The 24,609-nt window shown below is 43.8% G+C and overlaps 1 protein-coding gene across 2 annotated transcripts in view; it reads right to left on the bottom strand.

Annotated features, from left to right (window-relative positions):
• Window positions 1–24,609, bottom strand: part of PHLPP2 (PH domain and leucine rich repeat protein phosphatase 2) — a 90,258-nt gene that overhangs the window by 48,326 nt on the left and 17,323 nt on the right. Inside the window, exons 3-5 of one of the 2 annotated variants that reach the window (XM_062176759.1) lie at window positions 16,747–16,880; window positions 11,045–11,235; window positions 3,724–3,849 (exon numbers count right to left, since the gene is read on the bottom strand). In XM_062176759.1, coding sequence (XP_062032743.1) covers window positions 3,724–3,849; window positions 11,045–11,235; window positions 16,747–16,880 — 451 coding nt within the window. The remainder of the gene's footprint in view (window positions 1–3,723; window positions 3,850–11,044; window positions 11,236–16,746; window positions 16,881–24,609) is intronic. The other variant, XM_062176760.1, reaches the window with a different exon arrangement.

Here is a 24,609-nt window from a genome sequence, read left to right as displayed (position 1 = left end):
TTAAAGAAATAATAAAAAAGGCCAGAACAATGGAACAACTACTTAATAGTAATGCCAGTAAAATTCTGAGCAGATTTTATACTAACATAATATAACCACAAAAAATCCAAAAACCCAAACAAGGTCTATATTTCAGTAATACTATGCTAATAAAATATTGGTTGTGAAATTGGATCTATAAAGAACAATGGGCAGGCAATTGGCTCAGTGGTTAAGCTGCCACTTAGGATGCCTGGTTCAAGTCCTGACTCCTCCACTTCAATCCAGCTTCCTGCTAATGTACAATCTGGGAGGCAACAGATGATGGCCCAGGTATTTGGGTGCCTAGCACTCAGGTGGGAGATCCAGATTGAGTTCTACGCTGTTAGTTTTGGCCTGGCCCAGCGATGGCTGTTGTGGGTATTTGAGGACTGAACCAACAGACATAAGCATTCTCTCTTCACTCTGCGTTTCAAATAAAATCAAAATAAAGTTTAACAAGATAAAATAAAAACAAAGGAAGGCATTCGGCCTAGCACTTAAGCCAGCACCTGCATCCCTTTTTGGAGCAATGGCGTTCAAGTCTCAGCTGTGCTCCCAGTTCCACCTTACTGCTAATGTGGAAGGCAGCAGGCGGCAGGTGAGGACTCAAATAATTGGGTTCATGCCATCCAGGTGGGAGACCTGGATCAAGCTCCTAACTTCTTGTTTGGGCGTGGTCCCAACCCCAGCACTAGAATATCATTTATTTTTCTTTTTTATTTGAATGACAAGGGCCGGCACCATGGCATAGCGGGTAAAGCCACTGCCTACAGTGCCAGCAACCCATATGGGCACTGGTTCAAGTTCCGGCTGCTACACTTCTGGTCCAGCTCTCTGCTGTGGCCTAGAAAAGCAGGAGAAGATGACCCAAGTCCTTTGCCCCTGCACTTGCATGGGAGACCCGGAAAAACCTCCTGGCTTCAGATTGGCATAGCTCCGGGTGTTGCGGCCATTTGGGGAGTGAACCACTGGATGGAAGACCTCTCTCTCTCTGCCTCTGCCTCTCTGTAACTCTGCCTTTCAAATAAATCAATAAATCTTTAAGGAAGGAAGGAAGGAAGGAAGGAAGGAAGGAAGGAAGGAAGGAAAGAGAGAGAGAGAGAGAGAGAGAGAGAGAGGCAGGGAGGGAAAGTATAAAAGAGGGAGCCAAGCACTGTGGTGTAGAAGGTTAAGCCTCTGCCTACAGTGCCAGCATCCCTAATGGGATGCTCTACTTCCAATCCAGCTCCCAGATAATGCACTCTGGGAAAGCAGTGGAAGATGGACCACGTGGGAAACCTGGAAGAAGCTCCTAACTCCCGGCTTTGGCCTGGCCCAGTCCTGGTCATTGTGGCCATTTGGTGAGTAAACCAGGGAATGGACGATAGCTCTCTCCTCTCTCTGTATCTCTGCCTTTCAAATAAATAAATCTTGAAAGAAAGAATGAAAGAAAGACAATATAGGGAGATGGGGCCACCAGTCCACTGGTTTACTCCTAAATGTCCTCAACAGCTTTAGGTTGGTGACTGAAGCTAGGAGCCAAAACTCAATCCACCATGGGGGTCTCTGATGCCTCCCAAAGTCTGCATTAGCAGGAAAGTGGAGTCAGCAGTGGAGCTGGTGTCAAATCCAGGCACTCCAATATGGGATGTAAGTATTTTAATGTCTTAACCACTTGGCCAAATGTTCGCCTCTCATTCATATTTTGATGGTATGTCATTAATATGTCATATTTTGATGGTATGTCATAATAATCCTACAGGCAAAATTCTGCAAAGATGGTCAGGAAGGAGGCTGGCATTGTAGCACAATATGTTAAGCCGCTTTTTTTTCCCCCAAGATTTTTATTTATTTATTTGAGAGGTAGAGTTACAGACATAGGAGAGACAGAAAGGTCTTCCATCTGCTGGTTCACTCCCCAAATGGCGGCACCAGCAGGAGCCAGGCTGATCCAAAGCCGGGAACTTCTTCCAGGTCTCCCAGATGGATGCAAAGGCCCAAGCACTTGGGCCATCTAGTACTGCTTTCCCAGGCCATTGCAGAATGGGATCAGAAGAGGAGCAGCCAGGACATGAACTGGCGCCAGTATGTGATGCTGGCTCTGCAGGCAGAGGCTTAGCCTACTACACCACAGCACTGGCCACAAGCCACTACTTTCAACATGCTTACATCCCATATCAGAGAACCACTTGAAGTCCTGGCCGCTCCACTTCTGATCCAGCTCCCTGCTAAGCCTGAGAAAAGCAGCACAAGATGACCCAAGTGCCTGGTCCCCTGACACTCATGTGAGAGACCAGGATGGAATTCTGAGTTTTGACTTCAGCCTCGCCCAGCCCTGGGCTCTGTTGCCATTTGGGAAGTGAACCAGAAGATGAATTATCTCACTCTCCCCCCACCTCCCTATCACTGTGCATTTCAAATAAATAAATAAATCTTTTTTAAAAGAATAAAAAGACTGGGGCTGGTGCTGTGGTGTAGTGGGTAAAGCTGCCGATTACATTGTCAGCATCCCATATGGGTGCTGGTTTGAGTCCCGGCTGCTCCACTTCCTATCCACTGCTATCGCCTAGGAAAGCAGTAGAAGATGGCCCAAGTTCTTGGGTCCCTACACCTGTGTGGAAGGCCCAGAAGAAGCTCCTGGCTCCTGGTGTTGGATCAGCATAACTCCAGCCGTAGCAGCCATCTAGGGAGTAAACCAGCAGATGGAAGACCTCTCTCTCTCTCTCTGTCTCTCCTTCTCTCTGTGTAACTCTGACTTTCAAGTAAATAAATAAATCTTAAAAAAATTAAAAGATGGCCAGGAGAACCAAAGAATTTGAAAATCACAATAAACTTCTAGTAGTTCGTTTTTAAAAAAAATCATTTATTTGGAAAACAGAGAGAGAGAGAGAGAGAGAGAGATCATCACTCTGTAGTTCACTTCCCAAATGCCCACAACAGCCAGGCCTATGTTTGGCCAAAGTCAGGAAAGTATAACTCAACCCAGGTTTCCAACATGGATGGCAGGGACCCAAGTATGTGGGCATCACCTACAGTCTCCCAGGGTGCATGATGGCAGGATGCTGGACTGGAAGCAGAGGTAGAACTTGAACCTAGGCATGTCAATATGGGATGTGGATGTTCCAAGCAGCATCTTAACTGCTGCCTCAAACACCTGCCTCCATAGTTCATCACTGAAGGCTAAAAAGCAGACATTATGCTAAAAGACTAGTTATTCTCAGCACACAGCATTAATGGTTTGGGATAAAATTACAGATCAGTGCCCCACCAATAAATTTAGATCGGAAGTGGTCATCAAGGCTGTTCTAAGGATGCACAGACCAAGAAGCACTGGGCTACTACCGATGAACAGATCCATCCCTCATCCACCACTGACTACTGTGGTTGAAAGAAAATCACATATATCTCACTGTGCCTCAATTCCTTCAAGAATCAAATCTCATTACTTTTTAATTCTTTCCAAGGCCCTATTTCAGAGATGGTAGAGATACAAAAGCACCTGAAAAGCTTTTTGACAGTACTTTGTAATGCAGATATGAGTATCAATTTTAAGTTAAGGACCTGATGGAATTCCGTTATTTTATTCATTATATGTTCAGAAAGGCCTGGAAAGGAAATGAAGAAGTATAATCCACTATCTTAGGAGCAGGTTCAGCTTGAAAATACATAATATTGGGGTTATGCATTCTTATCTCCCCATCAGGACACTTGATCACTCATCACCTTGGACGCCTGCCGCTGCCATCGCTGGTACTCGGCCAAAGTCTCAAAGCTGACATGATAGGTCTGGGCTTGGGCTCCAGCTGAGCTGAATGCAAGGCAGTGTTGCCGGCGCTTCACTTCTTCTACCTGCAGAAAAGAAGGGGAGAAAACCAGAACCACTAAAAACTCATTCTAGTCAAAAAGTAAAGAACCTCATTTAAAAAAAAAAAAAAAAAAAGACAAAGACAAAGAGTCTTAGGACACATATATTTTGGTTTTCATCCTTAGTTCCAGGCTCCTAATTCCCTCCTCAAAGCAGGCCACAGAAACTAGAATTTCTCTTCCCTAAGGCAGGTCATCAACCCCCACGCCTCACCATTTTGGGTCAGAGATGGTGAGAAATTCTCAGACCTACTCTTGCCTGATAATAGGTAACAAGACCCTCCTCATTCCAGATTCCTATCCCATACCCATGAGGCAGGAATGCCAAAGAATCTAAAGCCAGGCCTTGCAGGGATTCCCCACCCAGCTCCCAATCCCCCAGTCAATTATCAATCATGTTGTTGTAATGAAGTCTCAAACACACACACACCCACACACACACACCCTGAAAGGACAGGGTTCAGAGAGCGAACAAATAGGTTACTACATGGAAGCTCCTAGAGGGTAGTATGCACATACGTACACCCAGAGAGGGCACAGATGCTTCTTCCATACCTCACCCCTTTATCCTTTATCATATTCTTTATAATAAGCCATTATGTTTGTGTCCCTGAGTACTGTGAGTTGCTCAAATAAATCAACTCCCAGGAGGGAGCTGTGGGAAGGTACAGGTCAAACAACCTGGGGCCTGTATCTGGTTTTTCACTGCGAGTAGGAGGGAGGAGGACTTATCCTGTAACATCTGACACTATCTCCAGGGAGACAGTACCAGCTTTGAACTGGCTAGAGGACACCCAATTGGTATCCCCTGAACTACCTGCCTGCTTGCTTGGGGGAAGTCCCACATCCACTGGTGTCACAGAAATCCTCTCTGTTGAATGTGATATGAGAACAGAAGAAATAAAGTATGTTTTACCAACAGAGACAGGACATTTCTCTAGAGAAGATCTACAAATTGCCAATTAGTACACAAAACAGTGTTCAATGTCATCAGCCACAAGGAAAATGCAAACCAAAAACACAATGATACCACTTCACATGTATTAGGACAGGTAAAATTAAAAATAATTATTTTTATTTTTTTAAAATTTTCTTATTTTTTAATTTTTTGACAGGCAGAGTGGACAGTGAGAGAGAGAGAGAGAGAGAGAGAGAAAGGTCTTCCTTTACTGCTGGTACACCTTCCAATGGCCACTGTGGCCGGCGTGCTGCAGCCGGCGCACGGCGCTGATCCGAAGGCAGGAGCCAGGTGCTTCTCCTGGTCTCCCATGCAGGTATAGGGCCCAAGGACCCGGGCCATCCTCCACTGCACTCCCGGGCCACAGCAGAGAGCTAGACTGGAAGAGGGGCAACTGGGATGGAATCCGGCACCCCGACTGGGACTAGAACCCGGTGTGCAGGCGCCGCAAGGCGGAGGATTAGCCTAGTGAGCCACAGCGCCGGCCAAAAATAATTATTTTTAAAAAGTGTTGTATATTGCTGGCGCCATGGCTCAACAGGCTAATCCTCTGCCTTGCGGCGCTGGCACACCGAGTTCTAGTCCCGGTTGGGGCGCCGGATCCTATCCCGGTTGCCCCTCTTCCAGGCCAGCTCTCTGCTATGGCCCGGGAAGGCAGTGGAGGATAGCCCAAGACCTTGGGCCCTGAACCCGCATTGGAGACCAGGAGAAGCACCTGGCTCCTGGCTTCGAATCAGCTTGATGCACCGGTCTCAGCGGCCATTGGAGGGTGAACCAACGGCAAAAAGGAAGACCTTTCTCTGTGTCTCTCTCTCTCTCACTATCCACTCTGCCTGTCAAAAAAAAAAAAAAGTGTTGCATATTATGCATTGACAAGGTAATGGGGAAATCGGAACCTTCACAAACTGTTGGTAGAAATGTAAAACATCACAGCCACTTTGAAAACGGTTCATCATTTCCTAAAAAGGTCAGTGATTTTATTCCTACATTTACATCTAAGAAAACTGAAAACATACATCCACACATATTCACATAAAAACTTTTACATGAATGTTGATAGCAGCAATACTCATAATAACCCAAACCAGAAGGACCATGTTCACCAACGAGTTAAATACATAGATAAAATGTGAAATGTGGTAGATCCAATACAACAGAATGTTAACTGGCCATAAACAGGAACAAAGTATTGATACATGCTGCAACATGAAGAAATTCTGAAAACACTATCTTAAGGGAAAGAAGTCACTTATAAAGAACCATGTATTTTATGATTCCATTTATATGAAATGTTTATAACTGGCAAATCTAGAGAAGATTTGTAGTTGTATAGAGCTGGAGTGGGAACTGGGAGATAATGGCTATGAGAGAGGTATAGCATTTCCTGTTAGGGTCATAAGAAAGCTCTAAACTTAATTGCGGAGACCACTGTTGTGGTGTAGTAGGCTAAGCCTCCTCCTAAGGCACTGGCATCCTAGAGGGCACCAGATCATGTCCCAGCTGCTTCACTTCGGATCCAGCTCTCAGATATGGCCTGGCAAAGCGGTGGAAGTTGGCCCAAGTACTTGGGCCCCTGCACCTGCATGGAAGAAACAAAAGCTCCTGGTTCCTGGCTTTGGATTGGCCCAGCTCTGGTCATTGCAATCATTTGGTGAATGAACCAGCCGATGCAAGACCTCTCTCCCTGTCTCTCCTCTCTCTCTCTCTCTCTCTCTGTAACTCTACCTCTCAAATAAATAAGTAAAATCTGTAAAATTGATTGTGGTGACAGTTGCACGGGTATGCATGTTTACAGAACACTCTCTCCCTTCAATGGCCTGTGTGCTCCCACTCTTCATCTCTTTATTTAGTGCTCTCTCCTGGTTTCCCCCACCAATGAATCACACACTAACAAACCCAAGGAGTCCACCTTTACCAAACTCTCTTAAATACCATTGAAATCTTTTTCTCTAGGTTTGAGAAAAGAGGCAAAGCACTCCTATTCCTCTTTGGAGTGGTGTCAGAGACTCTAAGCACAAAAACAGCTATTTAAGGAAATGTTTGCCAAAACTCCAGCAGCCAATCTAGACAGCTTTAATGAGTACACAGCCTTTTTTAAATTTATGAGGCCACTTTCATCTTTGACATCTCACTTTTGTATGTCACAGAAATTCAATTTTGGCAAATCAACTGGGAACTTACTAGTCATACCTGTAAATCATTAGGTTTCTGGTACCAACTAAGGATGAACCAAGTGACAGAAACACAAAATAATCTGAGCAAAAAAGAATCATGATAAAAGATCCACTAATACTATTTTCATACTTCAACTGTGATAGAACATAATTATTTTTCTTTTTAAGATTTATTTATTTGAAAGGCAGAGTTACACAGTGAGTGAAGGAGAGGCAGAGAAAGGTCTTCCACCCACTGATTCACTCCCCAATTGGCCACAATGGCCAGAGCTATGTTGATCTGAAGCCAGGAGCTTGCTCTGGGTCTACCACATGGGTACAGGGGCCCCAAGACTTGGGCCATCTTCTACTGCTTTCCCAGGATAGCAGAGAGCTGGATCAGAAGTGGAGCAGCCAGGACTTAAATGCCTATATGGGATGCCAGCATTGCGGGCAGCAGCTTTACCCACTATGCCACAGCACTGGCTCCTACCATTTTTCAATTGACTAAGTCTGTGCCAAAATAAAGGATCTTACTGAAATGAAGAATAGACAATGTTTTAGAACAACATTTTTAAAATATTTTATAATGGAATGTTTGACCCAGAAAAGTTTAGCAAAACATATAATGTCAAATCTTAACAAAAAGTACAACTTTGGAATTATTAAATATTTATGCTGAAAGGTTATAGCGAGCCTCTCAATCCTACTAATGCTTTGTGTATTAAGGTCTATGGGGAAGATCAGTTATTTTGAGATATAATTTACCTAAACAAAATTCATCAATTTTTTAAAAACATCACTGATCCTAAGGAACAGTTCGATGAATTTTTTTAATAAGCGAACACAGTAAGTAAACCTCCACCTCCAAAATGTCCTGTGTGTGTTTTTCTACAGTCAACCTCTTCCCCTCCTATTCTGGCAACCACTGATCTACTTTCTATCACTACACTTTTTGCCTTTTTCAGAATTTCACAAAAACGAAGTCAAATAATAAATGGACTTTCACATCTAGTTTTTTTCACTTAGAATAATGTTTCTGAGGAGCCAGTGCTGTGACCTAGTGGGTAAAGCCATATCCTGCAATGCCGGCATCCCATACGGGGGCCGGTTCCAGTCCTAGCTGCTCCAGTTCTGATCCAGCTCCCTGCTAATGCACTTCAGAAAGCAGTGGAAGATGGCCCAAATGCTTGAGCCCCTGCATCTGCATGGGAGAAGCAGATGAAGCTCCTGGCTTTAGCCTGGCCCAGCCATGGCTGTTGCAGCTATCTGGGGAGAGAACCAGCAGATGGAAGATCTCTCTTTCTCTCTCTGTAACTTTAAAATAAATAAATCTTAAAAAAAAAAAAAAGAAGAAGAAGAAGAAGAATGCTTCTAAATTACCCTTTTCCCCTTTGTATCAGCAGCTTATTTCTTTGTATTCTTTACAGAATTCCACAATGCGGATATACCATGCCTGTCTATTAATTCACCAGTTAATGAGCACATGGGCAGTTTCCAAAAAAAAAAAAAAAAACAAAAAAAAAACAAAAACACACACACACAAAAAACAAAGGAATTGGTCCAGGACTGGTTTTGGCTGTTTTGAATAAAGCTGCTATATGGGGCGCCAGATTCTGTCCCGGTTGCCCCTCTTCCAGGCCAGCTCTCTGCTGTGGCCAGGGAGTGCAGTGGAGGATGGCCCAAGTGCTTGGGCCCTGCACCCCATGGGAGACCAGAAGCACCTGGCTCCTGCCTTCGGATCAGCGCAGTGCGCCGGCCGGGTGCAGCACACCAGCTGTGGTGGCCATTGGAGGGTGAACCAACGGCAAAAGGAAGACCTTTCTTTCTGTCTCTCTCTCTCACTGTCCACTCTGCCTGTCAAAATAAATAAATAAATAAATAAATAAATAAAAATAAGAAAAAAAGGATTTTATTCATTCATTTGAAAGAAAAGTTACAAAGAGGCAGAGAAAATAAAATCTTCCACCTGCTGGGTTACTCCCCAATTGGCTACAACTGCTGGAGCAGCGCAGATCTGATGCCGGGAGCCAGGAGTTTCTTCTGGGTCTCCCACACAGTTACAGGAGACAAAGACATCGGTCATCTTCCACTGCTCTCCCAGGCTGTAGCAGAGAGCTAGATCGGAAGTGGAGCAGGCGAGACTTGAACCGGTGCCCATATGGCATGCCGGCACGGCAGGCAGAGGCTTTACCCGCTACGTCACAGGGCTGGCCCTAGCACATTTATTTTTGAATCTTCAGGATGTTCATTTATTTCCATTTCAATCTGAAGTTTATCTTCTGATTGTTCCATTTGTGGGTATCTTCATAGCATTACATTTCTAGCTTGTTTGTTTTTGTGTGTACGAGATGTGGTTTGCAGGCTCATTTGAATGGGAGGTTCATTTTCCCTTTTCTTTCTGACCTTATTTTCTGCTTCCTCTCACCAATTCCAAACCTTGTCCTCATACTCGCTCTCCCTCTCCAGCAATTTGACTTATTTCCTTCACTCTGTCCATCAGCCCTTAACACCAGAACCAGGTGTCATACTGGCATTGGTGGGTTCCTGACCCATAGATGATAGTTAGATAACACATTTATTAATTATTTATTAAGCCAATGTGGGCTTGGTTCATTTCCTGGTCACAGGCCACAAACTGAGTGTTCCTACCTTATTAGGTCAGTGTTTGACAGCAGTTTTTGTTTTCAGTTTATTTTCTTTCTTAAGATTTACTTATTTATTAGAGAGAGAGAGAGAGAGATCCTCCATCTACTGGTTCAGTTCCTAAAAAGCTGCAGGCTGCAAAGTCCTGGGCTGGGCTGGGCTAGGCCAGGCTGAAGCCAGGAGCTTTCCCCAGGTCTCCCACACAGTGCAGGGGCCCAAGGACTTGGGCCATTCTCTGCTGTTTTACCTGCTGTGCCACAGCATTGCCCCTTAGTTTACTTTCAGGAAGAATAAGCATGTCCCACATCTCTCCTCAGCAGCAGAGAACTTTTTGATCAAATACAAGAGCTGAACTGGGCTCACACAACCTGTCAGACCCAGCTTCTGACCACTGACCGTTTATGTTTCTAGGCACAGCTGTATCTTTTCACCCATTTATCTTTTTTTTTTTTGACAGGCAGAGTGGACAGTGAGAGAGAGAGAGAGACAGAGAGGAAGGTCTTCCTTTACCGTTGGTTCACCCTCCAATGGCCGCTGTGGCCGGCGCACCGCGCTGATCCGAAGCCAGGAGACAGGTGCTTCTCCTGGTCTCCCATGGGGTGCAGGGCCCAAGCACTTGGGCCATCCTCCTGCCTTCCCGGGCCACAGCAGAGAGCTGGACTGGAAGAGGTGCAACCGGAACAGAATCTGGTGCCCCGACCGGGACTAGAACCCGGGGTGCCGGTGCCACAGGTGCAGGAATAGCCTAGTGAGCCGCAGTGCCATCTTCATGCATTTATCTTTTTAATGCATGTATTATACATATAGTGTTGCATATTTAGATCAGATGTTTCACAGTGTGAACTCACATGTCATTTTGTCCAGTTCTCTTAAATTTAGTTGATGACATTCAAGATTTAAAACAGAAAAAATAAAATTATATACAGCTTCCTCTAAATATGAATATATCTGTTTACAGTCATCTGTCATTCTGTTTGACTAGCAAATAAGCGCCTTTCCTGGGATGGGGAATCCTCTAGGAAAGAGACAAGAAATGGCAGGCCTCCCCAGCTGCTGGACTCGGCTGAAATGAGCCCAAACTCTGAATTTTAATCTAAAGGGAAAAAACAAGAAATCAGAAGGAATCTATTTTAGTGGTGATTGCTGGCAGCTACTTTTAGTTTGCAAAGGCATCCTCTGTCTACCCTCAGTGTTCCCGGCAGCAGCATCTGGTGCTGGCAGTGGAGGAAGGGCTGTCTTAAACAGATCCCTCTACAGCAAGATTCAGGGCAAGGATAGCCTATGAACAGCCCAGGCCCTGAAGGAGTCTTTAATGATGTACACATGCACTTCTTTGAAAAGATATGAAAAAGGCTATGAAAAGCATAGATGATATTTACTTAAGATCAAGTAAAGAACTGTAATTCATCTTTGTGAGTCTTACCTTTCCCCCAACCAGAGGCAAAATGTGCACCTTTCCAGTTTGACAATCTTTCACTGAGGAAACAATAAGGCAGGTACCACAGAGGACAACTAGGCGTTCCGCCCACTTATGCAGCTGGGTCTTTCCCTTACGCACGTTATATACACCAGACAGCAGGATCCGATCCAGATGATCCACCTGGCATGGCTTTTCTGAAAAAAGAAAACAGTACTTTAGAGTCCACCACTGAAGTAGTATAAGAACACTGAAAAGGAAAAGGACAGTAATAAGTATCATATTCAACAACCTGAATTACAAGTAACCAAACAATACAGGTATTACAAAACGAGAATTTGTACTGGGTTGAGCTGCTGCCTGCAAAGCTGGCATTCCATTTGGGCATTGGTCCTAGTCCCGGCTGCTCCACTTCTGATCCAGCTCTCTGCTGTGGCCTAGGAAAGCAGCAGAGGATGGCCCAAGTCCTTGGGCCCCTGCTCCCACATGGGAGACCCTGAAGAAGCTCCTGGTTCCTGACTTTGGATCAGCTCACCTTCTGGCTGTTGCAGTCATTTGGAGAGTGAATCAGCAATTGAAGACCTCTCTCTGTCTGCATCTCCCTCTCTGTAATTCTGCCTTACAAATAAATAAAATAACTCCTAAAAAAAATCAAATAACAACTTGGTCCCAGTTGTTATATCCACATCCAGATTATTAAGATAATCACTAACTCTTTTATTGGTTTGCTTCAGCTTTTAGGTCTTGGTTTTACATATATATAAAGCAAAGCAACCACAATAATATAATAATAATGAACTTTAAAACTCCTTTCTAGAGCATTTTTCTCACTCAAACTATAATACCTTCTCTAAGTTAACAGAGCTCATACTTAGAAAGGTTTGCTGTCTAAAACCCCTCAAAATACAAATACTACAAATCAGTACTCTGTTCAATTCTGGAAATGTCCTTTTAAGGGTATATTAAGATCTTAGTCATACTATAATTTATAAGGTGGTAGTAGAAAAATCAGTGGCATCAGAGCTAATCATTGTATGATGCAAGTGAATGCAAAAGAAAACTCAATAAGTAAGAAGTAGCCCATTGGCATTTTACAACTCAACTTTCCTTCTAGACTAAAAATGTATAACGAATAATTCAAACTCAATCACAATCAAGTAAGGGATATGCTACTGTTTCAACGTGTCCTTTTTTAAAACCAAGTTTCATGACAGACAGGTTGTGCTTCAAATTAAAAGATGTTTCTCAGATTTTCAGTCAACCTAGCAAGGACTCTCTCAACATGATCTAGCAAAGACTTTTATTTATACTTCCCTCTTCTGTACTTAGTCACTCATTCATTCATTCATTCATTCTCCTATCACTCAAGAACAATATATATTATATTTTAATTATATTTAAATTATATTTTCCTTTTGTTCTTACATAAAAAGTAACATGCTGTACATACTCTTTTGCAGTTAACTTGGAATGAAAATTACTCTATTTCAGTTTATAGAAGATCATTCCCATTCTCTTTTAGAACTGCACAACATTCCACTGAAAAATGCTTTATCATTCCTTAAAGAAAAATATCGTATATAACTTCAATATGATATGCCAAAGTCTAGTTCAGAAAAGGTGCTGTCGAATTTTAAATTATAAGTTCTTCTTTATGGAAGAAGGGAAAAACTGCACCAACATTTCAATTAACAGTGATAACATGGTTGTGATATATGTATAACAAGATCATCAACACGAACATTATCAAAAAACCTGAATATAACCTACCACAATTACCTAAGAAATAAACAATTTATGATCTAAATGTAGGATATGGTATTTTTGAAAAGCATTCTTTATATTTCTGAGAGAAATCCAGAACAGGGTCAGCAAGTCATAGCAAAATTTATGTTCTATTACCTTGACAAACTGGAAAACAGATTATGCTTCTGTAATAAAAACAATGTGAGGGAAAGCAATGCTACTTGTCTTCCTATAGTGGTCCATTATGTAGACAATTATTAGCTTCTTTCCTCAAAGTTGACAGCTAAATCTAATGTTTTAAGATTGAAGAAACATAAAAATTGATCAAATCACAATAATTCTTCTTCTTCTTTTTTTTTTTTTTTTTAGATTTGTTTATTTGAAAGACAGAGAGTTATAGAGAGGAAGAAGCAGAGAGAGAGAGAGATATTCCATCCGCTGGTTCACTCCCCAAATGGCCACAATGGCTGGAGCTGGGCCAATCCAAAGCCAGGAGCCAGGAGCTTCTTCCAGATCTCCCATGTGGGTGCAGGGACTCAAGAACTTGGGTCATCCTCTACTGCTTTCCCAAGTGATAGTAGAGAAGTAGATCAGAAGTGGAGCATCTGGGACTTGAACCAGCGCCCATATGGGATGCTGGCCCTGCAAGTGGCGGCTTTATCCGCTACGCCACAGCACCAGCCCCCACAGTAATTCTTAACACATAGATGTATTCCCAAAATTTGTTTCAACTTTATCTCTTCCTTGTATTTAATTTACAAAACTCAAGACAGAGGGGCCAGCACTGTGGCATAGAGCACTGTATGCCATATGAGCACCAGTTCCAGTGCCGGCTGTTCCACTTCCCATCCAGCTCCCTGCTAATGGCCTGAGAAAGCAGTGGAGGATGGCCCAAGTGCTTGGGCCCCTGCACCCACGTCAGAGACCCAGAAGAAGCTCCTGGCTCCAGATCAGCTCAGATCTGGCCATTGTGGCCATTTGGGGAGAGACTCAGTGGATAAAAGACCTCTCTCTCTCTCTATCTCCCTCTTTCTCTCTATAACTCTGCCTTTCAAATAAATAAAATAAATCTTTAAAATAAAAAAAAAGAAAAGTCAACACAGAGCATAACTGCAGATGAGTATAGCTAGTCAAAAAGAAAGACTGCAGTAGACAGAGCAAACACTAGTATATTATGATCAAAGAGAAATGAGAAAAAAAAAAAAAACCCTTACAGATCTTCCCTCAGAAGTGAGAGAAAACCAAAAACAAGGTCACCAAGCATAAGGCATTGACAAAGAAAGAAATTAAGGAGAATAAAATGAAATCAACTTTTCAGGAAGTACATGTCATAACACAGTATTGTGACAAGAAATTAATTAATAAAACTGATTTTTCATATTATATTCAAGAGTTGCATCAAGAAGTACACAGAAACTAAGTCCATAATTTGAGGAATGAAAGCAAGGAGTCTTAGTACAATGGTTATGCCTATGTACACTAATAATTTTACTATTCTGGCTCAATTCTTTGGCAAGTGTGTCATATTAAATCCCTAAAGCATTAGGTGTTAAGTAATTCTGTCATTAAGTGGTTGTATGACACTGAACAGTTATTTAACTTCTATCTGCCTCAATTGTTTTATCTGTAAAATGGGACAGTAGTTCACACAACATAAGATGAGTATAATGAGGAAAATCAGTTAATCCAGAAGCATAAAAGCAACAGTAAACATTCAGTAAATGTTACTACTGCTATTAATAGTAGATACATGTGATTAGAAAGTAATGTTCAGAAAGGATATATAATTCTAATGAGCCTAACTTTAAAACCATTGAAGTGATCAGATATAAAATAGTTCAGGAAGGAGGGGGAAGAAATGGCAGAGAAGAGAGGAAAAAGGGGCTGACGCTGGGGTGTAACAGATTTAGCTGCCACCTGCAATGCTGTCAACCCATAGGTTTCAGTCCTGGTTGCTCCATTTCCAATCCAGGTCACTGCTTATGCACCTTGGAAAAGCAACAGAAGATGGCCAAAGTCCCTGGGCCCCTGCACCCAGGTAGAAGAAGTAGATGAAACTCTGGGTTCCTGGCTTCAGCCTGGCTCAGCCCTGGGGAATGAACCAATGAATAGAAGATATCTCTCTTTCTAGCTCTACTCTCTCCATAATTCTGCCTTTCAAATAAATAAAATAGATTAAAAAAAAAAAAGGTCAAAATTCCTAGACATAAAGCCCATGAAATTCATATGCAAATTTGAGAAATGTAGGCACAACGTGCCAAGTCATATATGATGACTATCTACTTCTCAACAGTTCTGAAACATCCAGTAGTTCAAACACTTTACCAGGAACTTGGAAAACAATTGATACCAAAGCATGATCCAATCATGATTCTGGCAAATGTATAAAATAGCAAATCAGGGAACAGTGTTGTGATGCAGCAGATAAAGCTATCGCTTCTAATGCTGGCAGCCTATATCGGTGCAGATTTGTGTCCCAGCTGCTCCACTTCTGACCCAGCTCCCTGCTAATGGCCTAGGAAAAGCTGCAGTAAATAGCCCAAGTGCTTGGGTCCCTGCCAGAGACCCAGATGAAGCTCCTGGCTCTTGGCTTCGGCCTGGACCAGAGCTGACCACCGCAGCCATTTGAGGAATGAGCCAGCTGAAAGATTTCTTTTTTTTCTTTTTTTTCTTTTTTGTCAGGCAGAGTAGACAGTAAAAGAGAGAGACAGAGAGAAAGGTCATCCTTTTCCGTTGGGGCACCCCCCAATGGCTGCTGCGGCCGGCGCAGCCGAAGCCAGGAGCCAGGTGCTTCTCCTGGTCTCCCATGCGGGTGTAGGGCCCAAGCACTTGGGCCATCCTCCACTGCACTCCCGGGCCACAGCAGAGATCTGGACTGGAAGAAGGGCAACTGGGACAGAAGCCGGTGTTCCGGCGCCGCAGGCAGAATATTAGCCTATTGAGCCGCGGTGCCGGCCCAGATGGGAGATTTCTGTCTCTCCTTCTCTCTTTCAAAATAAATAAAATAAAATAAAATAGCAAGTCAGCAAAATACAAGAATGAAAAGAGTGGGGTGGGCATTGTGGCACAGGGGGTTAAACCACCACCTGAGACATTTGCATCCTGTATCAAAGAGCCTGGTTTAAGTCCAGTTTCCTGCTAATACAACTGTGAGGCAGAAACAATGGCCCAAGCACTTGGGTTCTTGCCATCTAAGGGATCTGGATGGTGTTTCTGGCTCCTAGCCTCGGCTTGGCCCAGCCTTGGGTGATGTAGGCATTTGAGGAGTGAACCAGCAGATGGAAGACCTCTTTCTTTCTCCCTAACTCTCTGTCAATTTGCCTTTCAAATAAATAAACAAACCTTTAACAAAAAGTAAAAATAAAAAGGGAACATACTTTTGGCTAACGCATTTAAGTCTCCCTTTCACCCTTACCCTTGATCTCTTATTCTCTTATTTTTACCATTCTTTGGTTACTTTCAAATACATTACTTAATTGGCCTAAAAATAGCTTTTGATATGGCCGGCGCCGCGGCTCAATAGGCTAATCCTCCGCCTAGTGGTGCTGGCACACCGGGTTCTAGTCCCGGTCAGGGTGCCGGATTCTGTCCCGGTTGCCCCTCTTCCAGGCCAGCTCTCTGCTGTGGCCTGGGAGTGCAGTGGAGGATGGCCCAAGTACTTGGGCCCTGCACCCCATGGGAGACCAGGATAAGCACCTGGCTCCTGCCATCGGATCAGCGCGGTGCACCGGCAGCAGCGCGCCAGCCGCGGCGGCCATTGGAGGGTGAACCAACGGCAAAAAGGAAGACCTTTCTCTCTGTCTCTCTCTCTCACTATCCACTCTGCCTGTCAAAAAAAAAAAAAAAAAAAAAAAAAAAAAAAGCTTTTGATAAAATACCTTTAAAAGCTGAAGGAAGATAGAGACACAAATGATCCACTTCAAAGTAGTTAATATATTCACAAAGCCACTGAAAATTCTTACCACCATAAAATCGAATCATACAGCCAAGATCAGGATTAGTAGCCTCCTCTTGTATGCGCACAGGATCGTCGAATCCCAGCCTGGACAAGTAATCATAAACAATCTGAAGAGGTCGTTCAGTAGGCTCCAGTCTCCTGCTCACATGATTCAAAAGAAAAACATTTAGTAAGTAATAAAAATGCTTCATTAAATTGTTTAACCTTACAGTGTGTTTCTGATTTTTATTTCTTCATCAACATTTTTCTTAAGGGGCCGGCACTGTAGTGTAGCGGGTAAAGCCACCACCTGCAGTGCCAGCATCTCATATGGGCACAGTTCGAGTCCTGGCTGCTCCACTTCCTATCTAGCTCTCTGCTATGGCCTGGGAAAGCAGTAGGAGATGGCGCAGGCCCTTAGGCCCCTGCACCCACATGGGAGACCCAGAAGAAGCTCCTGGCTCCTGGGTCTGGATCACCACAGCTCCAGTCATTGTGGCCAACTGGGGAGTGAACCAGCGGATGGAAGACCTTTCTCCCTCTCTCTCTGCCTCTCTCTGTGACTTTCAAATAAAATAAATACATCTTTAAAAAATAAAAAAAGATTTTTACTTAATATCACATAATAGAATGAGTCTCAACAAGTGGCTTTCAAAGTTTTAGTCTCAGGACTTTCCTATACTTTCTAGGACTCCCAAAGAGCATTTGCTCATATGTGTCCATTATGTTTCTATTTACTGAATTAGAAATTAAATTTTGGAACTTCCAGATATTTATTCACTCTAAAATAATAAGCTCACTGTACATTAACATATATACTTTCTTTTTAAATTTTTATTTATTTATTTTTTTGACAGGCAGAGTGGACAGTGAGAGAGAGAGACAGAGAGAGAGAGAGAGAGAGAGAGAGAGAGGTCTTCCTTTGCCATTGGTTCACCCTCCAATGCTGCGGCTGGCGCACCGCACCGATCCAAAGGCAGGAGCCAGGTGCTTCTCCTGGTCTCCCATGCGGGTGCAGGGCCCAAGCACTTGGGCCATCCTCCACTGCCTTCCCGGGCCACAGCAGAGAGCTGGACTGGAAGAGGAGCAACCGGGACAGAATCCGGCACCCCGACCAGGACTAGAACCCAGTGTGCCGGCACCGCAAGGCAGAGGATTATTGAGCCACGGAGCCGGCTAACATATATACTTTCAAATTATTTCAAAAATAAAACAAATGTAGTGAGAAGAACACCACTGTTTTATATTTTTATAAATTTCTTGTTTAATGGAAAATGGCTGGATCTCATATCTGCTTCTGTAACTAATCTATTGTGATGTTTCATAGAGCCTCTAGAAGGCACCAGTGAACACTGATGAGAGACTGCAACTGAAATGGAAAGCTTGGGGGCCAGCACTGTTGCATAGCGGATAAAGTCGCCACCTGAGGTGCCAGCATCCCATATGGTCACCGGTTCAAGTCCCAGCTGCCCCACTTCAGATCCAGCTCTCTGCTATGGCCTGGGAAAGCAGCTGAGGATGACCCAAGGCCTTGGGCCCCTGCACCCATGTGGGAGGATCTATAAGAACCTCCTGGCTTCGGATCAGCACAGCTCTAGCTGTTGTGGCCAACTGGGGAGTGAACCAGCAGACAGAAGAACTCTGCCTCTCCTTCTCTGTGTAACTCTTTCAAATAAGTAAATAAATCTTTTAAAAAGAAAAAGAAAGTTAAAGTTTATTATTAAGAAACAATTTAACCTCATGCACATCTTTAAAGACCCTTACAAGGTCCTTCTAGAACCTCAGCTGCAAACTTAAAATTATGAGATATAAAGCATTATACTGGCCATAAGTAATTTTATATAAACTATACATTTATAAGTATAGGCTTTGGGGTTGCCTACCACATCCCAAACAATATATATTTTCACTGGTTTCATAGATAAGAACTAGTAATGAACTCAGTAATTCCCCCCAAGAAATCATTCGATTGCATGCTCTTGATTAAAAGCCAAGGTAAGGGGCTGGTGCCATGGTTGGCCTGGAGGTTAGGTTGTCACATGCAGTGCCAGGATTCCTTATGGGCACCAGCTGAAATCCCAGTAGCTCCATTTCCTATCCAGCTCCCTGCTAATGTGCCTGGGAAAGCAGCAGAGGATGGCCCAAGTGCTTGGGTCCCCGCACCCACATGGGAGACCTGGAAGAAGCTTCTGGCTCCTGGCTTCGCCCTGGCCCAACTCATGCTGCTGCAGCCATTTGGGAAGTGAACCAGCATATGGAAGACCTTTTTCTCTGTGTCTCCTCCTCTGTCTCTACCTCTGTCTTCCAAAATAAATAAATCTTTTTTCTTTTTTAATAGGCAGAGTGGATAGTGAGAGAGAGACAGAGAGAAAGGTCTTCCTTTTTGCCATTGGTTCATCCTCCAATGGCCGCTGCAGACGGCGCATCATGCTGATCCGAAGCCAGGAGCCAGGCGCTTCTCCCAGTCTCCCATGCGGGTGCAGGGCCCAAGGACTTGGGCCATCCTCCACTGCCTTCCCGAGCCATAGCAGAGAGCTGGCCTGGAAGAGGGGCAACTGGGATAGAATCCGGTGCCCCAACCGGGACTAGAACCCGGTGTGCCGGCGCCGCAAGGCGGAGGATTAGCCTGTTAAGCCACGGCGCTGGCCTAAAATATATCTTAAGGAAAAAAAAGCCAATGTAAAATCAGAATGTCTAGTAATCACTCATGGACTCTGCTGACAAAATATTCTAAATCAGACATAGGTAAAATACTAATAAAAAACAAAAATGATCAATATGTATTTTGATAGAATGGGCTACACCAATCATAATGGCAAGACAGCTTTTTTTACAATGTTTCCATCAAAAAGTAAAGTTATAAATACCATGACTAAAAATATGGATTCCACAAGTCAGACTGCATAGATGTGAGTCTCAGTTTCCCCATTTGTCAATATATCCCGGTACAAGTTAATTAACTTTGTCTTAAACTCCTCATTGAGCATTTCAGGCATGGAAAGCCAAGACACTGACAAAGAATGACCTAAATGAAAGATCTCTGTGAGCGAGATTCTGATGGAAAGAAGGGGCCATCAAAGAAGGAGGTACCTTTCTCTGAAGGGAGGAGAGAACCTCCACTTTGATTATGGCCCTGTCTAAATAATGTCAGAGTCTGTGGATTCAAGAGGCTTCCATAGCCTTGGCAGCTCATGACAAGAGCCTCGGGTGATCACTGATGTCATGAATAAGAGTGTCAATTGTAAAAACAGCAACATGAGTCACTGTGCACTTGCTCCCCATGTAGGACATCTGTCCTTAATGTGTTGTACTATGAGAATTAATGGTAAAAACTAGTCTTCAAACAGTACTTTATATTTGTGTGTCTGTGGGTGCAAACTGTTGAAATCTTTACTTAGTATAGAGTTGATCTTCTGTATATAAAGATAACTGAAAGTGAATCTTAATGAAGAATGTGAAGGGAGAGGGAGTAGGAGGTGGGATGGTTTGGGGGTGGGAGAGCAGGTGTGGGGGGAAGAACCACTATAAAACAAAAGTTGTATTTATGAAATTTATATTTATTAAATAAAAGCTTTCTATAAAAAATTCCTCATCAATATAACAGTAATAACAATAGCACCTAACTCATATGGTTGTACCTACTTATTTACGACATGTTATAAAATGGTAAGTGCTAAAAAAAAGAATGTAAGTGCTTAGCAAAATATCTCATAGTTAAATATTCAATAATATGACAATCTAAAAATATAGAATATTTTAATTTGACTAAGAATAGGACATTTATCCCACCTGAAACAACAACTAAAAAGCAAATAATGGAAAGCCTACATGCATGTCCTAAAAATTTTTAGAAGTATTCTGGGGTCGGCCAGCACCACAGCCCAATAGGCTAATCTGCCTGCGGTGCCGGCACACCAGGTTCTAGTCCCGGTCGGGGTGCCGGATTCTGTCCCGGTCGCTCCTCTTCCTGTCCAGCTCTCTGTTATGGCGTGGGAAATCAGTAGAAGATGGCCCAAGTTCTTGGGCCCCTGCACCCACGTGGGAAGAACCGGAGGAAGCTCCTGGCTCCTGGCTTTGGATCAGTGCAGCTCTGGCTGTTGTGGCCATTTAGGGAGTGAACCATTGGATGGAAGACCTCTCTCTCTCTCTCTCTCTCTCTGCCTCTCTGTAAATCTTCCTTTCAAATAAATAAATAAGTCTTTAAAAAAAAAAAAAAAAAAAAAAAAAGAAGTATTCTGGGGTCAGAGATTTGGCCTTGCAGTTAAGATACCCTCATTCCACATTAGATAAACTAGGTTAGATACCTAAGTTTGATACCTGGCTCAGTCAGCTCCCTGCTATTGGGCACCCTGAGGACAGTGATGATGGCTGAATTACTTGGTGTCTGCCATCCACATGGAAGATCTGGAATGAGTTCCCAGTTCCTTGTTTAGGATGCAACTGGGGCCAATGCAGGCATCTGGGGAGTGAACCAGCAAATGGGAGTTCTTCATTTCTCTGCATATTAAATAATTAATGAAATAAAAAAATACATTAAAAAAAAAAAAAAAGGATTCTGGTGAGCAGGCATTGTGAAGCAGCAGGTTAAGCTGTCTATTGGGACACTTATATCCCATACCAGAGTACCTACTTGGCTTCAAATTCAATTTTCTGCTAATATGCATGAGGAGGCAGTAGATAATGGTTCATGTTCTTGAGCCCCCGCCACCCACATGGAAGTTCTGTGCTCGTAGGTTCAGCCTGGCCCAGTTCTGATTGTTGCTAGCATTTGGGGAATGAACCAATGGATGAAAGATCTGTCTTTCTGTCTCTCACTTTTCAAATAAAATGAAGATTAAAAAAAAAAAAAGGCCGGCGCCGTGGCTGAACAGGCTAATCCTCCGCGTTGCGGCGCCGGCACACCGGGTTCTAGTCCCGGTTGGGGCGCCGGATTCTGTCCCGGTTGCCCCTCTTCCAGGCCAGCTCTCTGCTATGGCCCGGGAAGGCAGTAGAGGATGGCCCAAGTGCTTGGGCCCTGCACCCGCATGGGAGACCAGGAGAAGCACCTGTCTCCTGGCTTCGGATCAGCGAGATGCGCAGGCCGCAGCGGCCATTGGAGGGTGAACCAATGGCAAAAAAGGAAGACCTTTCTCTCTGTCTCTCTCTCACTATCCACTCTGCCTGTCAAAAAAAAAAAAATTCTATTCAACACTTGAACTACTTCTACCACTGCTTTAGGGAGAGAGTAAGACTAATATGAGCGGGCTGGCGCTGCGATGTAGCGGGTCAAGCCGCTGCCTGCAGTGCCAGCATCCCATATGGACGCTGTTCAAGTCCCAGCTGTTCCAGTTCCGATTCAGCTCTCTGCTACAGCCTGGGAGAGCAGTGGAAGATGGCCCAAGTGCTTGGGCCCCTGCACCCACATGGGAGACCTGAAAGAAGCTTCTGGCTCCTGGCTTTGTATCAGCTCAGCTCCAGACGTTGAGGCCAATTGAGGAGTGAACCAGTGGATGAAGACCTTTCTCTCTCTCTCTTTCTGCCTCTCCTTCTCTGTGTGTAACTCTGACTTCCAAATAAATAAATAAATCTTTAAAAAAAAAAAAAAAAAAAAAAAGCCAGTATCTTGGGGGAAAGAAAGACCTCTTGATCCAAAATGTGCTCTTTCTCCACTATGAGAAGCAATGACTTGATCAGCTCTTGTCCTGTCAAGGAATAGCTTACTATTTTATTCTTTTTAGTATTTTCTTTTTCTACTTAATTATTCTTAGGTGTTTAAATCCAAATGAAAATTGATCCCTGTTAAAAACAAAAGTGGGAGGCCGGCGCCGTGGCTTAACAGGCTAATCCTCCGCCTTGCGGCGCCGGCACACCGGGTTCTAGTCCCGGTTGGGGCGCCGGACTCTATCCCGGTTGCCCCTCTTCCAGGCCAGCTCTCTGCTATGGCCCGGGAAGGCAGTGGAGGATGGCCCAAGTCCTTGGGCCCTGCACCCGCAAGGGAGACCAGGAGAAGCACCTGGTTCCTGGCTTCGGATCAGCGAGATGCGCCAGCCGCAGCGGCCATTGGAGGGTGAAACAACGGCAAAGGAAGACCTTCCTCTCTGTCTCTTTCTCACTATCCACTCTGCCTGTAAAAAATAAATAAATAAATCTTTAAAAAAAAAAAAAAAAAGTGGGAATAAGAGAGGGAGGAGTTGTACAGGTTGGCACATGTTCCCTCAGACTTACCCCTAAGGATAAAGCTAAAAACTTGCCATGGGACTCCAAATCCCATTAAGTTGGCAGGTACCAATGCCATCTTAGTAAAGTGTTCAGTTTAAGTTCATAACTGATCAGAAAGATAGGATTAAGTGTCAAAGGGATCACATAAATAAGAACAAGTGTCTGCTAATAACAATAGAAAGAATTAAAAAGGAGAGAACAATCCAACATGGGAAGCAGGCCACACAGCAGACTCATAGAATCACAAATGCCCTAACTAGCACTCTGGCCTCAGAATCAGCCCTTCCCTGCACCCACGATGGAGACAGGGAAGAAGCTCCTGGCTCCTGGCTTCAGATCAGCACAGCTCTGGCCGTTGTGGCCAATTGGGGAGTGAACCATCGGATGGAAGACCTCTCTCTCTCTGCCTCTCCTCTCTGTGTAACTCTGGCTTTCAAATAAATAAATAAATCTTTAAAAAAAAAAAAAAAAGAATCAGCCCTTAAGACATTTGGATCTGGCTAAAAAGCCCATGCGATCATTTCAGGCATAGAAAGCCAAGACACTGACAAAGAATGACCTAAATGAAAGATCTCTGTGAGCGAAATTCTGATGGAAAGAAGGGGCCATCAAAGAAGGAGGTACCTTTCTCTGAAGGGAGGAGAGAACCTCCACTTTGATTATGGCCCTGTCTAAATAATGTCAGAGTTTGTGGATTCAAGAGGCTTCCATAGCCTTGGCAGCTCATGACAAGAGCCTCGGGTGATCACTGATGTCATGAATAAGAGTGTCAATTGTTAAATCAGCAACATGAGTCACTGTGCACTTGCTCCCCATGTAGGATATCTGTCCTTTTTAAAAAATATATATATATATTTTTTTAGATGTTTTTTATTTATTAATTTGAAAGTCAGAGTTACACAGAGAGAAGAGAGGCAGAGAGAGGGAGAGAAAGAGGTCTTCCATCCAATGGTTCACTCCCCAGTTGGCCACAATAGTCGAAGCTGCGCCGATCAAAAGGCAAGAGGCAGGAGCTTCTTCCGGGTCTCCCATGTAGGTGCAGGGGTCCAAGGACTTGGGCCATCTTCTACTACTTTCCCTGGCCAGAGAAGAGAGTTGGACCAGAAGTGGAGCAGCCGGGTCTTGAACCGGTGCCCATGTGGGATGCCAGCACTTCAGGCCAGGTCATTAACCTACTGCGCCGGCCCCAGGACATCTGTCCTTAATGTGTTGTACTATGAAAATTAATGGTAACACTAGTCTTCAAACAATACTTTATATTTGTGTGTCTGTGGGTGCAAACTGTTGAAATCTTTACTTAGTATAGAGTTGATCTTCTGTATATAAAGATAACTGAAAATGAATCTTAATGAAGAATGGGAAGGGAGAGGGAGTCAGGAGGTGGGATGGTTTGGGGATGGGAGGGCAGGTGTGGGGAAAGAACCACTATAATCCAAAAGTTGTACTTAAAAAATTTATATTTATCAAACAAAAGCTTTCTTTCTTTCTTCCTTTTTTTTTTTTTTTTTTAACTTTTTGACAAGCAGAGTGGACAGTGAGAGAGAGAGAGAGACAGAGAGAAAGGTCTTCCTTTTGCCGTTGGTTCACCCTCCAATGGCCGCCGCAGCCAGCGTGCTGCGGCTGGCACACCACGCTGTTCCGAAGGCAGGGGCCAGGTGCTTCTCCTGGTCTCCCATGGGGTGCAGGGCCC

Source organism: Lepus europaeus, chromosome 19, assembly GCF_033115175.1.
Source record: "Lepus europaeus isolate LE1 chromosome 19, mLepTim1.pri, whole genome shotgun sequence".
Taxonomy (NCBI): domain Eukaryota; kingdom Metazoa; phylum Chordata; class Mammalia; order Lagomorpha; family Leporidae; genus Lepus; species Lepus europaeus.
This window is presented reverse-complemented; position numbering and strand designations above follow the sequence as displayed.